We start from the raw sequence: 18,218 nt of genomic DNA on the forward strand, positions 1-18,218 counted from the left end.
AGTCTACACAGAAACATTTGTGAAGGGGAAAAAGCTCTCATCAGTACAGGGGTTTGGCCTGTGTTTGGCAGAATTAAGGTGATTTTTTTTTTTTCCTTGCAGCTGTAAAAAATGGAAACTCTTTGTGCTGAGATTAGAAGGTGACCATCAGTAGCAAGTGTCATGTAATGGGAAGGAACAGTGTGGCTGCAAAGGGTTGATGGACTGTAGGCAGCTGCTTAGAGAAGTGGATTCTATGTTTTGGGCTCCTGAAGAGCTCTTGATGCCTGTCTCTGTATTCCAGTTCTGAGACCACTATAGTACGCAAAGGCCACATTCCTCTTCAATGCCAAGAACAAATTTATTTGTGGTCTGGGTTGGGCTTTTTTTGCCTAGTTTTCTTTTCCATTAGCTTTAAAAAGATTATCTCTACAGAAGACTTGTCTTCGGGCATTTAGAAGGAAGGACGAAGGTCTTTTATTTAAATTTAGTAAGGGATGCTTTGATGGAAGTTGCTGAACTGCTGACCTTGTAAACTGTCTTCAAAAATTGCTGCCTTGTAGTGTAACTGGAGTTTTTTCTTGGTTGGCCTGTTTTCAGTCTTGGGTTGCCTTAGAGTCCTTACAACCTCCTTGCTCTTTGGCTCTCTTATGCTTTGGTGAGCTACCAAACACTCTGGGCTTGGAGCTCATCTCCCAATACTGATATTCTCAGCTGTCTGTTTTTCATTTAAGTCAGGACAATTAGCTGTTTCTGATACGTAGCACCCTGCACAACAGGTGCTGTTTTCTTGGGAGGTATCTGGTGTATTCTGAGCTCAAAGAATACATCATTAAATCCTTATTTTTTGTCCCGTAGTCAGGAATATCCTCTTCTGCACAATATATATGGTCTGTTTGCCGACATCTCCTGATGCCCACTCTCTTCTTTCTTTCCTGCCCTGTATAAGGCATACATTGTCCTAAACCCAGCAGACTTTAAAGGGGAGACAGTGCCTTTGTCTAACCCTAGAGAAGAAGAACCGGTGTGTGCTGGGTGATCAGGTAACACTGTCACACCTGCAGCTTTTCATCTGTGTGGGAACCAGGCGTAGCTCCCAAATATGGGGGAACAGGGTTTCAAGAATTTACTTATCAGCTTTTTCTTATTTGTCCCTCATTTTCTTATGGTTACTAGGAATATTACCTTTAACAAAACATTCTGGATGATGCAAGCAGCCTTCTGAAATGCCGTTGTACTGTAAGCACCCAACACCGTTCCACTTGCTGCTCTCTGTGCGTCACATTGTTCTTGTTTAGCTGGTTTTTGTTGTGCAGAAAAATTCTCAGGGTTCAAACCAGTAGTGGAAGAAATCTCTCCATCAAGGCACAAATATGTGCTTAAAATTAAGATTCCTGGGTATCAGAGGCCCAACTTTTCTGAAAGCCTTAATCAGATAATTGAATGTTATCAGCACCTGCTGATCATGGTAATTAGCTAGAGATTTAACTTCCTCAGATGAGATGGCAGGCAGTGTTTTCTGCTTTGGAGAGCACTGTGTTTCTAAGGTTTTCAACAGGTGTAAATAGTGCTTATGCAGCAGATCAGACAACTTGTCTTCTTGAAAGAACACTTTCCTGGTAGCTCCAGCTACTTATAGCCTCTGTCAGTGTGTTTTAAAATACCGCTGTCTCCTTGGTGTAGTGCCAAGGAAACTAAGGGTTAAACCCATCTCAGCCTGTGACTGGATCTCTATTCTGTCTTTTCATCCTTAGGTTGGAAATCGGGATGATTCGAACCTCTACATTAAAGTGAAGCTGAAAACTGCTGCTGAGGTGATGCCCAAACTCTATATATTTCTTTTTACCCTCCTACAGTAGGTTAAATCTGAATATGAAGAAACAGATGCAAATCGAGTAGGTCTGTCTAAGCTTTGCCCATATTGGAGAAACCAACATTGGCCTGAATTCTTTGTTGCAAGGAAACAGTAGAGGTGTATAACCTGGCACATAGCCAAGTGGGGTACCAAGGTAACACAGCGTGGTTGGTGCCACTTTTTGTGTCATCATCTCTTAGATTACTTGTGTCTGAAGTGCTGGTGCTCTGGCTTTCCTGTTATTGTTCAAGTCAAAAGGTGAATAGGACAGGTGAAGTATGGGCCAGTCTAAGTACGCAAAGCACCCTCTTTCATTTATGGTACTTCCAAATAACAGGACTGTAGCAACAGCAACAGGAGACAAGCCTAGGAAATATGACAGAGTGTAGATATTGCTGGGGTGGACTGAGAGAATAGCCAGATCAATCTCTGATGTCAATTCAGAAATTAGATAATTTGTTGGTATTCTCATTTGCAGATTGGGATCAGTGCCAATCACATAAAACTGCCCAACACAGCAACAGAAGCTGACGTAAGTAATGCAGCCAGTAAGGAAAAAATACATAATTTTGGTTTTGAGCTCAAGAGATGAATTTATATTTGCCCTCTTATTTTGTTAAAAAAGACTGCTTGCCCATAGATATTAACGAATGAAAAAAGAACTGAAACCTGCTGAGATTTTTTGGTTTTACTTTTAAAAGAAAGCTAGAATACTACAATGTAAAATATAGAGACTTTAACAGGTATTTTTCTGAAAATAAAAAATGTGAGTTGTTTATACTCTTGGGTGGAAAAACTAAACATATTGCGAGTGTCTGTTAATCCAGAGAGGATGGTGCCTTTTGCTTTGCATCGCTTATTTTGGTTTATCAGCCATTAGGTTTTCGGTCTTTATTTGTTGTAGGTCCTCAAGCACATTGATGCTTTGAATGGAGACCCGGCTGTTCATGGCTTTATAGTGCAGCTGCCTCTTGACTCTGATAAACCCATCAATACAGAAAAAATAACCAATGCTGTTGCACCTGAGAAGGATGTAGATGGGTAAACTGACCTCAGCCCTGGAGAGCATGACAGCTTCTCCAGAAAGAAACTTTTTTTTCTTTTGAATGGTGATCATGAGGCTGGGAATCTTACTTGGCCTTTATTCTTTCAAAATACAGTTTAAGTAGCATCAATGCTGGGAAACTCTCTAGAGGGGACCTTGGAGACTGCTTTATTCCCTGTACACCAAAAGGATGCATGGAACTTATCAGGCAGACAGGTAAGGAGGTTTCCATCCATTATTCATGAGTGCAGTAGTCTTCTATAAGAGGAGAAATTATGCACCTTGCAAGGCTATGTTTCATGTTGAAACTTCTGTTTCAATGTGAGATGCCACATTTCATCCCTGCCTTTCCAGGTGGGACAAGGACTCGTTTTAAAGCGGTCTTTCCTTCCTCCCTCCCAAATCTGGTTCCCCATCACACACAACCCAGAAGAAAAATAGTGTCCTGAAGGACCAGGGCCAGACTTAAACTGACCAAAAGACTCCAGAGTGGTCTGAGTTTGTGCTAAAATGCACAATGACCTGTTTTTACTTTCTCCTGACTTTCTGTGTTGCAGGCATCCAGGTTGCAGGGAAAAGAGCTGTCGTGGTTGGTCGCAGTAAGATTGTTGGTGCTCCCATGCATGACCTGCTGCTCTGGAATCATGCAACAGTAACCACTTGCCATTCAAAGACCTCGACGCTGGCTGAGGAGGTGAGGACAGGGTAGATGCATGAGGCCATAGTTATCTGCTGTAAGACAGTGCTGCCTGCTGCATGTTGCTACTCAGTGTATTGCTACTCTAAGTCATTAGGTCTGGGTTGTCTTTAATTTGAAATGGTTTCAAGTCCTGCTCATTGGATGGTTTTGTAAATACTTCTGCTGGAAAAAGATCCTGATTATTTTTGACCCTTGATTAGAGGCTTTTAATTATAACAACAAAATTACCATTTTTGTTTTCTTTAAGCATGTGCTGACAACTTAATCTTCCCTTCCTATCTCCAAGTAGTGGCCTGCAAGGCAGCATATATTTTTGTTTTTTCCCAAAAAGACCAAGTAGTCTTTTGCTTTAATGGCTGGGAAATGCTAGATCAAATGTTTTCTCCAGGTTGATTGGGTTGGGTTTTTTTTCAGCCTATTTTCTATGACTGGGAGTTTGTACCATTTTCCTCTTCAGCACTGAGAGTGACAGAAATAGTGTGTTACTGTGCTGCCACCTACTTGGATTTCGTAGAGCAATCAACACTGCCAGGCTCTGTAGGAAAGTATTACAGCTGAAGAGAGGGTAGGTGTATTTGAATATAGCTCACAAGGAAGATCAAACACACTGCAGTGCTTTGTGCCATTAAGTTGCTGTTCAATAAGACTGTCATTAGGTTGATTAACAATTGAAGTGCTAATTCTTAATGAAATATTAAAAATAGTTTATCTCCCTTGAAAATTAAAAGAAAAAATTTCAAGGGATAGCAGCTTCTTTAGCAAACATGAATGAAGCAGTGCAAGAAGTGACAGCAAGCTTTAGTTGGAGTCTTTAGCGCCAGCTTTGTGACCAGCCCTGTGACATGTACCGAGTACTGTCTGAACAAATATTAGTGTTGAATTGTAATCAGCTTTCCCTGGAGTCGCGTGCAGTCCTGGACTTAAAAACCACAAGGCAGCGCTGCCACAAGCGAGGTGCTGCTTTGAGTTCTGCGCAGGGGTTGTTCTTGGCTGCTGTCCGATGGGTGCTGGGTGTATTTCTAGCGTTGAAAAGAGCAGCTGAATATGCAGGGATATTCGAAGGGAGGAAGATAAGAATATGCAGAAGGCTTTAATTTAATCTAAAAGTAGTCTGTGTGATCCACTTAGGAATCACGGAGGAGTTCAAAGGAGTTTGTGAAGTGTTGACTAGCAACAGTTCAGGGTAGGAGTGTGAAAATAGGCCATAATTTCTGGCTGCAGGAATCAATGTGTTCCAAGGAACTGCTAGTTACCTTCAACTGCTGCTAATGCCCTTCCATCCCTCCTATGGCAATGGGTGAGCACACAGTTTCGCTGCCACTGAAGCTGATCTGAGTTGCTGCTGAAGCAGCTCTGTGTGTTTTCCAGTGCTGGTGTGATACAGAATTTTTTTATTGGCTTTTTTTATAGGTTGGTAAAGCTGATATCCTGGTGGTTGCAGCTGGTAAAGCTGAAATGGTAAAAGGTGAATGGATCAAACCTGGTGCAATCGTAATAGACTGCGGAATTAACCATGTGCCAGGTGCGTGGGTAATGTATAGAGTGGGGATATGTTTATTTGTATATAAATACAGTTGCTAAGTAAGCACATGGATACTGTTTCCTTGGTGTTTCTACTTAATGCAGGCTTCTATCTCTTTTAAGTCTGTCTTGGGTAATGATGGCAACCTCTGAAGATGCCAGAATGAAAAAAAAGGTTGATCTGAAGTGCTGTCCTAAGGCAGATCAGTGGCAGTTCTATTTTTGCCTTCAGTGAGACTGATGATCAGTAGAGAGGAGACTTAGAAACTATTACAACAGAATATCCATGTAATTTGCCACAACTACATAGTGAGGTCTTGCTGCTGTTGTCACTTGTGAGCGTGCAGCTTTGCTGTCATTACTTTGCAGTTACATCTGATTAAGCTGTTCTATTTGAAATATATAGATGGCAAGCAGTCTCTTCAAGTACTTCTCTTGAATGGCTGTTGTCTTGAAACAAAGCAGCTTCTGCAAGAATATTGGTGACAATGGCTCTGGCATAGAATAAAGTGCTTGAACATAATGGATTTTAGGATAAGCTTTCACTTAGCTGTTTCTTCCTTATAAAGGAGGAACAGACAGTCTGGCAATTTCTGTTTTCATCTCATTTTAAATCCAAATTACAGATATTGAATGATATGGAAAATTAGTCACCATCTAACTATCTCTGTGCTACACCCACAAGGCTTTTAAAAGGTAGTTTTCATAATTAATCAGTCGTTTTGTTGCCATTATTTAATGGAATGTAAAGAAATTTCTGTTCAGCAGTCTTGTTCCTCAAAGATGACCCTGAGTTGCGTTTAAAAACGTTAGCCCTCCGTTTAATTAAAATTAAAAAGTCATCTGCTGTTGCTCTTTGTTGCTTGATGTATTTGTGCTGAGCTTCCCAAACTTAGGCAGTTTGCCAAAACCCACAGGGTCACTGCCGATTTCCGTGAAGCACAATGGCTTGAAGTCTCCCCTACTTACATGTTGCAAGCAAAACTACCATTGTGTTTCTGCTGTATGATGGTATGACCATTTTTCAGGCTTGATGTGAACTGCATCTCTGAGGACGCATCCCTGTTTCTTTGCGATCAGTCCACCTGGGGCAGTGGACTGAGATCTGAGCTTCTTGTACACCCAGTTTTGCGTGCCAATACGCTTAATGGTGTTGTAGGACTTTATGGTAATAAGGGCTTGACAGAGGACCATGGAAATTGTGAGATTTCAAAATGATGGATGCCACAGGCTTTTCTGTAACTTTTCTGGAGCTGCTGACTTTTCCTGCCTCTTCCCTTTTGATAGGTTGCAAAAAAGTTTTCAGGTGAATCTTCTGGGAAATCAGTGCCAGAATTGTGGGAACTGCAGAAAGAACAGCAGCTAGTTTGCCAGCTTCTCTGGATACATCGCTGTACAGATAGAATATTGTTGGTAGCTGTGATGATGCTTTGAATGTAGCAGGGGAGAAGTAGCACAGTTGTCGTACATCTTGCCATAGCCGTAAGTGCATCCAGCTGGGTGGCTCCTAGGTGGAGGTGTGAGCTACAGTCAGAGGACCTGGCAGCCTCTGGATATGCTTGTACTTTGCAAGTCAGGGTGCGTTTGTCTTTTTCTGCAGCTGGAGGGCTAGTCCAGCAAATATTCCGAATGCCTTATTCCAGGCCTGTAGAAATTGCCTTCCTACAGGCAGCGAGAGCAGTGTGGGCAGGGGATATTCCCAGAGGTTGTGTGGTCTCTGGAGTTTCCCTGAGTCCTGGTGGAGGGAAGGACCCTGTACCAAGTCCTCCTCTGCTGGGGGGTTTTGCAGCTCTAGCCAGCAGGGAACCTTGAACAGTGGGTTATGAGAGTGGCAAAGGAGGATCAGCCTCTGCGGATCTTGGTGCCGTGCTCTTCAAACACCAGAGGAACTGGGAAGATATAGAGAGCCTTGACTTGATGCTGTGTTTATATCTGGAAATCAAGCTGGCATCACAGGCCTATAAGATCAGATTGTGTTGGATCCCTCTCGAAACACCTTTCCCAGTGGTGCCTGGAAAAAGAAGCAGACTGCAAGTAGATGAGGGTCATGTATGGTCTTGTGTGTTTGCAGTCAGATATCAACCAGAACGTGTTACAGTTACATGTACATTAGCACAAGTTTGCTTGGAAGTCATGGGGATAATCCCAGCCCTTGTCTGGCGAGAATAGGATTGAATTAGCTCTGCTCCAGAAGCTGCACTTGGGTTGTCTGTCAGGCAGCTGTCTCTGGAGATAGATGGAAATTGTTGTACCTGTTCATTCCGTATGTGTAGGCATGTCCTTTGCTTCTTTGATCTCAAAGTCCTTGGATGCTCTCCCTGATGAGTTCCAGCTGGCTAGAGAACCCACTGGACCAAAGAAGACACAGGCACTAGGAATGGTTATAGTGTCTCTGATACTCTTTGTAACTAGTATATATATTTTTAAAGAGTGGGATGATGAATATTGAGAAGTTGAAATGATGGGGAGAGGCGGAAAGTGTTGTGTGTGAGCTTTCTTTCTAAAGAATATTTTAAAGGTAATTGAATAGCTCTCAGGTTGTGCTCAGCGGTGCTTGGCGGGAGGGGCGAATGCAGAGGCAGGAACGGGCGTTTGTTTGGCTCCTGCTCATCGCTGTGTCTGTCTAACAGATTAGGCTGTTTGTCTTTGGATCGTCTAATTTAGTGCTTGTTTTCATCATTCTGGGGCCTGGAGTCTCCCTGGCCAGAGTGGCTGATAAGCCTGTTTGGCATCCTTGGAAGAAAATATGATTATGTTATTTGCCTTTTGCAAACTTAATTAAACTGGTCTCCAGCCTGGAAGGCCAGACTGGTCTGCAGTTCAGACAGCAAAGCTGACAGAGGCTGTAGAAACACTGTTTAACAGCTGTGGTGTTGTTCAAGCTTTGAACTCTAGCAAAAATAAGTGTTGCTTAAAACACAAACACAGCAAAATATCCAAGCTGCTAATTGTCAGTAACAATGCAACTAAAAATCAATGTTGGCAGAAGCTGCTTTTGTTCCCTCTTTGGTTTTTATACAATCAGCTGTTCGGGAGTTTGGTTTCTCTTCCACTCCTCCCCCTTACCAAATGTATGTTAAAGTTATTGACTGTATTCTGTTCACACATGTGCTTATATATTTCAATGTAGCAACATTAAAATCTGTCTTCAGGTTTTTCCACTGCTTAAAAGTTCCCTGGAGTCTTCATATCTGAAACACGGATCTGCTACTCCAAGGAAACTTAAATTTACTTTTTTTTTTTTTTTTTTAATATGTTATCTCTATGATCAGCGAATTCCTTAAGTGACTGTGCTAGTTTACTGATGCATTTTGTCTCTTTATGGCTAAACTTAGAAGTCACCACTGGAAAAAAGTGCTATATCTGCTTCTGAATTGTCAGGTCATGTGCAGCAGGATATAGCAATTTTTTTTTGCCAGAGAGACAGGTGATTATTCTACTGGAGCTCTCTTAAGCACCTGTGAGGTTTGTTTTGACAAGACTCTGATCTCTGGGAACTGCAGTATTTGCTTGTCCATCATTAGAATGGCAATGAGTAATTGAAAAGCTCAGCACTTTCTGTCTGCAGTTTCTGTAAAGGCAGGTGATTTTATTTAATAGTAAGGTCTAGATTTCCTCCAAAATGGAACAGAGCAAATGTAAAGCCTTTTTTTTTTTAAACAAGTCAACTGTGTTTCTTCTCTCACTTCTTCTAGACCATTGGCTTATTTCTCCTCCAAATTGGAAACTCTGCTAATCCTTCAGAGCAATACAGCTTGAGCTGTGAGAGATGGTTCAGGTGACATCTCTATTGAATGTCCCATTAGTGTTGTACTAGTGCAGATACAACACTTGGTGTGTGCTTTGGTCCCCATGCCTTTGTTTTGGAGTCAACCTCAGACTGCCCTGTGGGCCACGTGCCACCATGGAAATCGTTGGATCCTCAAGGAAGGGGAGATCGAGCTGGCTAAGGATAAATCACACTTAACGGGAAGATACGTTGCGTGAGCTGTTGACGCTCTCTGAGCAAAGTATGATGATAACATCTTATCTTGTGATGTTATTTTAACTTTTTATCTTTATTTACGGCTTCGTGGGTGCTCAGCTTTTGTTTTGTTTCCCCCAACAGGGGAAAAGACTTCAGCTTCAGTCAGTGCTGCCTCCTCTGTTGTTTTGGTGAAATGTGATGCCTAACTTAATTTTCCTTAAATCCCCAGACAGCACAAAGGCCAGTGGAAAAAGGGTTGTAGGAGATGTGGAGTACAGTACAGCAAAGGAAAAAGCTTCCTACATCACCCCAGTTCCTGGTGGTGTTGGGCCCATGACTGTGGCCATGTTAATGCAGGTACGTGGACACACTGAGGGGTTGCTACGTTTGCCGTCAGGTTATGTTGCTGCTGACCATCAGCAACCTACCAAAGCAATTGGTGCTTCCTTCTTGCTCTTACAGTGATCAGGTTAGGATTTCCAACCTCCAGTCCAAACAATTTGGATTCAGTTAACTGAGGAAGAAGATGAACCTTAAGGAAATGTTAGGACAGAGTTTTTTTGATTGTTTTTTGAGTGTGGTCTCTCAAAACAGTGATAAACAAGCTTGTCTTGCAATTCTCTGGCTGTCATTCTAAAATTATATGTAGGGTGATTGGATAAAAAAGAGGAGAGTAAGAGTATAAGACAGCTCCCTCTGCTTCCTGCTTTGCTTAAGAAACCTCGCTGGCACAGAACACCCCAAAAACTCCAGCACACTGGAAGATAGAGAGGTAGATGGATAGGTAGACATGGTGAATGTATCTTATTTTTAAGAAAACTATGAGCAGAATTCCATTCTGGATTGTTAGCGAATGCTTTAATCAAAACACTTTGTGTCAATCCCAAACTGAGACAGATGGGAGGGGAAAACCTTTCTGAGTCTCTTTGTTATCCAGCATGGTTCATACAGTGATCGTTGCTGTAATGCTTTTCTCATGCTCTTTTTAGAGCACAGTGGAGAGTGCACAGCGCTTTCTGGAGAAGTTCCAGCCTGGAAAATGGAACATCCAATATAACCAGCTTACCCTAAAGGTGCCTGTTCCAAGGTAATGCTTTCAAGTGAAGCCCCTGGCAGTCTTAATGCGGCAAAGTGTTCACTTCTATTTCCAAGCTTTGTGTAATACAGGGTGTACATGTATGTAGACTGTAGTTGGCATTGAAATTTGGAGAGAAGCAGAGTGAAAACACCGTGAGGCCTTCCTAAGGGAGCAGAGCTGACCTGCAGTGGTGCAGGGACATAGGTTGAAGGGTGGGCTTGGGTCATCCTGATAATATTGAGATGTAAACATGGATTTCCACAGTATTTTTAGACCAGGTAGATAGTTGCTGATTTAGCAAATAGCAAGACACTTGTATTTTGGGAAATTTTCAGTTTGACATGGCAATAATCTGCCATCTTGAAGTAGGAGCAGTTTGTGTCACGTCCCCAAGGAGCAGCTGAAAATATACAAATTCCTATAAGAGAGCATAACTTATTGCTTACAAAAAGGCATTCATGGGGTGGGAGGGGTGAGGGGAAGATTGGTGGGAGTGTTGTTTGGTTTGGGTTTTTTTAAAAACACAACTCTGGGGATGTGTCTATTCTAATGCAGCCGATATCGGTGGGATTGATTTGTTTAACTAGGAGGGGTTAAAGGTCCCTTTTAAAATATAGATTAGGTGTTTGTAGTTTATGCTGTCCAAAAATGGGGAATTTGTGAGAAGTCTTTGACTTATAAATTGACTTTGCTTTCTTTCTTTAAGTGATATTGAAATATCGCAGTCATGCATACCCAAGCCCATTGATCAAGTTGCAAGAGAAATTGGGCTGCTCCCTGATGAGGTGGAGCTCTATGGCCAAACTAAAGCCAAAGTTCTTCTTTCTGCTCTGAAACGGCTGAAGAATCAGCCAGATGGCAAATACGTTGTTGTTACGGGGTAGGTACTTCTTTAACTGAGGCATCACTTACATGATCTCAAGGTGAAAAGAAATTTTATTAGCATGGCTTGTCATTTTATTGCCTTCCGGTAAGGTGACTGTGTTGGGGTGTTCTGGGTTTTAGTAAATCACACTGTGAAAATCCAGGGGTTTGGGAAATAGATTTATCTCCTGTGGAAAATAGTGGGAACGTAGTTTCACATTTCCCTCCTGGAGTTGAATTGGTTTGGTCTGCAGGTCAGGGTTAGGAAGGGCAGACAGGATCACAGTCAAAATTCTCCTTGTCTAGCAGCCTTCTTTCAACAGTAACTAGTAAGTTGTTTCAGAGAAAAGTCTTTGGCAGTTATGTGATAATTTGCCACTCTCATTCCAGTTTCAAACTGATGAAGATTAGCTGAAGTCTGAGCCAATCCAGAATTTGAGTTGGCATTAGCTGCACTCACTGGGTGACTGTTTTATCCCTGAAAGTGTTTTGAGTCTCACCCACTACAAGGGTTTAATAATGTCTGTTCTGCTTTTCCACTGCAGGATAACTCCTACTCCCCTGGGAGAGGGGAAAAGCACCACCACTGTTGGTCTTGTTCAGGCCTTAGGAGCACACCTTCACCAGAATGTCTTTGCCTGTGTTCGGCAGCCTTCTCAGGGGCCAACCTTTGGTATAAAAGGTATGAGCTGTTTTGTTGCTTGCAGCTGGACTAAATGGGGAAAGATGGCATTCAGAGATTTTACTCTGCTTCATTGTAGCTTTAAATAATTCCCAGTTACTATTGCATTTCTTTGAAGAACTAACACAAGGTTTTTCTTTCTTAAGTGTTGTCTTCAAGTGCTGTGCTGGGATTTAAACTAAGCTGCTCGGCAGTAGCGACGTTCTTAAAGCCATTAAGCACACACATGTAATACCACTCTGGGCTAGAGAGACCTTTGTTTGCATAATTTGACTGTTGTCTCTCTGTAGGTGGAGCTGCAGGTGGTGGCTATTGTCAAGTTATCCCCATGGAAGAGGTAATTCTTTATACAAAGTCTCATTGCACATATAAGCTCATAGACCTTGAAGAGATACTCCAGTCAGACAACTTATAAAATCTTTTTTGTTTATGGCCTGATGTGGCACTCCCAGGAACTGGATACTTGATTTCAGCAAAGCTTTAAAAAACAAATAAAGAAAACAAATCTTTGGTTGTTTCGAAAGTGCCTGCATGGTCAGCGAACTGGGAATTCCCAGTTCCTCTGTTCCCTCCCGTTCTCTGCCTTGAATTGCTGCATGCCCTTGAGCAAAGTACATCCTGTACCTCTTTTTCCCAGCACTGAAATGAAGATGATAACGATTTAATAAGTTTTGGAAGCATATTAAGTAGTTCTGTCAGCAGTGGTGGTCACCAACTTTTTCTATTTTGGTGTACTTATGTTTTAGATTACTGACATGAAATGGGAAAAGGGAAGTTGGGAATCAGTAAATGCCAAGACCTCAGCCTGTGGGGCTCTGGCACCGCAGTGTATTTCTGCCGTGACTTGGCAACAAGTAAAATCCTGTGTCTGGTGGCAGAGAATTGAAAGGCACGTGTAGCACGTGCTTTCGTGCTTCTCTCAACTCTCAAAGTAATTGCCTGTGTAATTCTACCTTTGTCTTGTGCGCTATAGATTGATACGGGGTGATTTTTAGGAAGAAAAGAAGAAATTATCAAAAGGGCTGTTCATTCCAATTGATACAGCAAGTCCGTAAAAGATAAAAATGTTAAGGAGGCAGAATATTGATTTAGTCAGGTGCTAAGAACATGTGAATGATGGATGTGACAGGAAAAATAATCTCCTCCCGTTTGGGAGTGTTAATAAGATGAGCCAAAATCCTTGACTGTGTGCAGCAGTGGGAAACAGCCACATTTTTGGAACCAGACTGGATCAAAGGACTCCCTTGAAGTATGACCCACATAGTATAAATACATGTCATTTTGTGGGAGTGTTTTAATTGATGCATATCTCATAAAATCAACGCATCTGGAGTCACTGATTGCAGTAATGACCTTGATACATCATTGGATGCTTCTGTGTGCAGCTTTCATCCTAGGAAATGATTAGCAAGTGAAAAACTTTCGAGTTCATGTTGCAGAACCAAGGTGGCAATAATTGCTTCTTTTTACATGGTGGTAGAAGGAGACAACAATTACCATTTACTGATAAGGATTTATAGTCAGTGTGTGACTAGCTGTATTCTCCTTTTAGCTATCTGGTTTTATAGACCACGGTAGAACAGCTTCAGCAAAATGGTATTGGAAAGTCTTCTGCCATGTCACCTTGTATAATATCCCCTTTACATCTTCCTCCTTTGCTGCTACAGAGGAAAGGGATTGTTTTAACCACACCTTTTACTCCCCTGCCATAATGCAAGTTTGTCATGTAAGCTATATATCCCAAGCAATTTGTCAGTATAGCTACAGTGCAGCCAGATAACTCACGCAGACAAACCCACTCAAACTACCTTTTAATGAGGCAGAACCAAGAAAACTACGAGCACTGTCACTGTGTAGTATGTGGTCTACAAGTTCTGCCTACGATATGGTGTGTTTGAGCAGTTAGCTTGTGCAGAGCTCGGTGCAACCGCAGCTCTACTGCGTGCACTGCACAAGGCTGTTAGTTTCAATTTAGCTCAGATATATTTGTGGGAGCAGCAGCAGTTTCAGCTAATGGATGTGTGAAACCTCTTGTGCAAGTGATGAGAGTGGGTCAGAAGGAAGGTGAAGGAGCAAGGCAGATGTGCCACACCATGATCTTCTCAGGTGTCAAGGAGCTTGTGAAAACTGTTCTCATGGGGAAAAAAACCCAATCTTTTTATTTGGAAATTGCGTTCTGGAAGTTTGTAAAATGACATAAATGTGGGGGAGGCATTTTTCTTTCCTCTCTTCCACATACTGCACTGAGCAATCTCTCCCTCTCCACCCTCACCCACTTTAACATTGCTATTAATAATTCTCTTTCCATCTGTCTACAATGAATTGAAATAAATGAAAATTGCAGCAGGATGAGGTAACTTGTATGTTTTATGTCCTCTAGTTTAACCTTCACCTCACCGGTGACATCCATGCTATCACTGCAGCCAACAACCTCGTCGCTGCTGCTGTCGATGCGCGTATATTCCATGAGCTAACTCAGACTGACCAGGTATGATCCTTACTTCTGATGTATTTGGGCACAGCCCACTTTGCCAAGATGTGTTGGGTGTGCCAGCAGTGCTAACTCCCTACCTGTTCCGTTCTGCAAGGCTCTCTACAGCCGTCTGGTCCCTTCTGTCAATGGTGTCCGGAAATTCTCAAACATTCAGATTCGAAGACTACAGGTAAGTTGACTGGTTTCACATTGGCTTCCGGTTCTATTCCACTTACTCATCATTTATGTAGGCAGTGCCAGGTTACAGAAACCCTCGTGTTGTCCTGTAGGTCGTTCTCCTTGCATTTGTTTTTTACATAAAGTGTGTGAAAGTGTGGTAGCCCTTCTTACAGTCCAGAAAACAGAGATGCAGCCCCAAGGGGAAGAAGCGTTGAAGTAACTGTCTTTATACTGTGCTGTATGAGTAATACAGTGGAAAGAGGCAAAGGGATTAGTGCCCTTTATTAATAGCATCAATTCAGGGTCCTTAATGCAGTTTAAGAAAGGACCAGAATCAGTCTCTGTGCCTTACACCCAATTACGGACAGAGATTAATAGTTCCCATGTGACAGCTGTATAGATAATGCAGCACCAAAAAAAAAGCAATTTATAAAATTGAGCAAAAAGAGAACATAGGGAGTTTTTTATTGAGAAAACAGGGGAAAACTGAAAAAATACCTGTCCCCTACATTGCCCACTCTTCCTCTCCCTAAAAATGAATTTCCAGTTAGATGAGTAGCCCTGTCATTGAGTGGCAGTCCCTGAGCAGATCACAGCTCCTGATCTATAGAAATTAATGTGAACCAGCATGTGTCCCTGACTTGTACAAAAATGAGGATTAACAGAGGAATAGTTTTGCACTGGGCTGGGGCGTTCTGGCTAGGAGGACAGCTCAGGGCCTGCTAAGCTCATTCAAAGTACAAACATGTTTATACAATATTCGGGCTGGATCAGTCGCCCATTTGGAGGTCAGGAACTATAGTCAGACTACTTAGGAAGCTAAAACTCTGATTTATTAATTGGCTATAATGTCTCAAGCGTTAGAGAGTGTGTGGTTTGCTTCCACTGCTGAGCAAAGCAGCTATGTCATATTGCTTGATGTTCCTCACGGACTGCTGAGGGAACTCTACCGTAACCGTTCCTCTGGTTATTAAATGTCGAGATGTTAATAGCATGCTAATGTTCCAGAAAGTGGATTTTCTTTATTTTTATTATTTATTTACTTATTTATTTTTTCAAAATTATGTGCTTGAAAGGGAAGAGAACAGATTTTCTGCTTCCCTGCTGTTCTTCTGGAGAAAAATATGATTTAGCTGTCTAGTTAATTAAAAAAAGCTTGCTCGTTCATAAATCAACTCAATCGTTCTCCCCATTCCTCAGCTTGTGCTTGTATCAGGCTTCTCAAGATAATTCTTCTCTCAATTAAGCAACCTGGCAAACTGCCCATTCTCTCAGTATGTTCAAGACCAGCTTTCTGGGATGCCAACGGCCTTGTGACTGAATTCTTTAATTCCTCCTCCTTTGTGCTGCTGCTGAAAGCGGCGTCTCTAAATACAGATGGCTGTGTGCAGTGACCCTGGGCAGACTCAGGAGAAATGGATGTAAGCATGGGAGACTAACGATTAGAACAAGGAACTGCAGAGCTTTCTCTCTCTTTCTGTAGATGCTCTGCACAAAGTGTGGTGACAACCTGCCCTAACGAGCTCTGTTGTCTGCCTTGCCCTTTTCGAGCTGGCCAGCTGAGAATGGATCATCTTACGGTGTGGTGGGGTCTAGGAGAAGGGGCACCAAAAAGGCAGCCCTCCTTATTTCTGAATATGCAGGTGCTGCTGCTGGAGGCTCATTGCTCTAGTGAAAGGTTAATTTCAGTGAATCTTTTCATTAACCCTTTTTTTTCTTTTCCTTTCCTCCCGTAGAAACTGGGCATTAATAAAACTGATCCTACAGCTTTGACGAAGGAAGAAATAAACTTATTTGTGAGATTGGACATTGACCCAGACACCATAACATGGCAAAGAGGTACAAGAGCATTTAAAGGAAAGAATTATCAAGAAACAAAGTATGTGTCAAAACAGAGGTTTACAAGTGCAGCAGGAACTCTGTTTCCTGGGAAAATGGCAAAGAGTGCAGAGCTGCCTTCTCCCGAGTGTTTGGTGGGATAGAAGCCTGCAGGCAGGATGCCATTTCTAGAGGGTCTGACACAGGGGCTTCAATCTTAATCTTTCAAATGCAGAGCAAACTTCACTAATCGGTACAAGTCTGTGGTTTTGGATTTATCAGGCACTGAGAGAGTTGAGTTTGGCAGCTGGAGCCAACAGCTTTTTTACCTGAGTGAGAAGGCACTGTGAGCACGGAGAACGTTCTGCTCTGGGATAAAGCTTAGTTTTAATCTGCTCGCTGGCTCTGTTGGGGACTGACAGCAAATAAAAGCCAGATTTTTTTAAACATTTTTTTAAGATACCAGAAGGTAAGATAAATCTTGAGTCTGGCATATAACAGAAGAAATTTCAAATAAAGGCATTTTTTCTGAATTAGAGCCCAAGAGTATTGCTTTTTCTTCTTTTTATTAAAACATAGTGTGAATTGTATTCTCCAAAATTTGCTTCATAACCTGTAATGGGGCTAAAGTAGTCTGCCTCATGGGAAATATTTTATAAAGTACTTAGAATTTTTCAAGCAGGTAGTAAGAAACAGCAAATTTAAGCCAGTATTTGGTAGTTTGTGTTTCCCAGGTAATTTGAGGTAATGGGACTGCGTGAAATTATTCTCACTAAATGGCAAAATCTGACCATTTTATCACTTAACTTATAAAATGGTATTTTTTTTTTCTCTGTGGGTATAGTAATTTCCTGATTTCAAATTGACTAATGATGGGGGGAAGCAGCAATCAGAATGATACCAGCAGCTCTGCTCTTCAGAGAGGCTTTGGAGCTTGGGGTTAGTGCACACAAAGGGAAGTAGACTCAGTGTGGGGTTTGCATGGGACGGTGGGCATCTTCACTTTGTTGCAGTTTGGTTTTGGGGAGATCATGTGGAGTAGCACTTCTTATCCTTTAAGAGAGGATGGTATCTCAAACTGCCATCCTCTCTTCATAGGTGGTCCAGCTGAGTGTCTCTAATAGAACATAGATGTGACATAATTATGACTTGCAATGTGACTTCTCATCATTTTCTCTGCGTTCCTTGCAGTACTGGATACAAATGACAGGTTCCTCAGGAAAATCACTATTGGACAGTCTGTGACAGAAAAAGGCTTCTCACGAACGGTAATTGTTCCCTTGTCTTGCATGTTTTAAAAAGTACTTTGAAAATGTGGTCTTAAATGATCTATTAGATCCCATAAGGGAAAGATATAATTTTGAGAAAACATTAACTATTGTGTTTCCAATTCCTTGTAACACATAAAGAGCCAGAGCATTTGGAGAATGTGGAGTATTTGGAGAACCTACTAGTTAAAGTAACACGTCTTTTTTGAACCTAGGGATGACAGCTTAAAGGTGTCCATTTACAGGTAAAGAGCACTTTCTGTAGGTAAAGAGCACTACAAATTAAATGTGAAAGGCCAGCTAACATCTCTGTGCAGAGAAAATACAGAAGATTGTATTTTATTGCCCACTCTTTGCAAAGAGAATGTGGAGTTCCCATCGAGGGTGGAAATGGGCTGACTTCACTGACCTGTTTAACTTGGTGCTTAGAATTTTGTTTCCTCTTTAGTATGCTAAGCTTCACAAGACTTTTGTGTGTCAGCATTTCTTCCCCTGCTGGTAGAAGAGATGGGCATAGAGAAAGTGTGGAAATGTGCTTGGCTCTTCTCAAGAGCAACTTTCCGTTGCTCCTGATATTCCCGTCTTTTAGCAGTACCTTGTTAGAGAGGAAGCACAAAGTCCCTTCAGCCAAGCAGTTAAGTTTACTGCCAGTGCAGTGTTTAGTTTTGTTGTCTGTTCCCTCCTTCCCTGTTCTTTCCTGAACGTTGGCTTCCCAAACTGGGATAACCGTGGCATACAAACAGTGGTCCACAAATGGCCTCTGTAAATATGATGCGTGGCAATGGCTG

General features: G+C 42.0%; 1 protein-coding gene across 1 annotated transcript in view; it reads left to right on the plus strand.

The window, feature by feature from the left end:
- Positions 1-18,218, plus strand: part of MTHFD1 (methylenetetrahydrofolate dehydrogenase, cyclohydrolase and formyltetrahydrofolate synthetase 1) — a 44,624-nt gene that overhangs the window by 9,702 nt on the left and 16,704 nt on the right. The window contains exons 3-17 of the mRNA XM_005506370.3: positions 1,734-1,793; positions 2,313-2,366; positions 2,739-2,875; positions 2,995-3,095; positions 3,437-3,573; positions 4,990-5,101; positions 9,297-9,424; positions 10,057-10,154; positions 10,852-11,025; positions 11,555-11,691; positions 11,982-12,028; positions 14,072-14,179; positions 14,280-14,354; positions 16,081-16,183; positions 17,354-17,430. Coding sequence (XP_005506427.2) covers positions 1,734-1,793; positions 2,313-2,366; positions 2,739-2,875; positions 2,995-3,095; positions 3,437-3,573; positions 4,990-5,101; positions 9,297-9,424; positions 10,057-10,154; positions 10,852-11,025; positions 11,555-11,691; positions 11,982-12,028; positions 14,072-14,179; positions 14,280-14,354; positions 16,081-16,183; positions 17,354-17,430 — 1,548 coding nt within the window. The remainder of the gene's footprint in view (positions 1-1,733; positions 1,794-2,312; positions 2,367-2,738; positions 2,876-2,994; positions 3,096-3,436; positions 3,574-4,989; positions 5,102-9,296; positions 9,425-10,056; positions 10,155-10,851; positions 11,026-11,554; positions 11,692-11,981; positions 12,029-14,071; positions 14,180-14,279; positions 14,355-16,080; positions 16,184-17,353; positions 17,431-18,218) is intronic.

This window comes from Columba livia, chromosome 5 (genome assembly GCF_036013475.1).
Source record: "Columba livia isolate bColLiv1 breed racing homer chromosome 5, bColLiv1.pat.W.v2, whole genome shotgun sequence".
NCBI lineage: Eukaryota > Metazoa > Chordata > Aves > Columbiformes > Columbidae > Columba > Columba livia.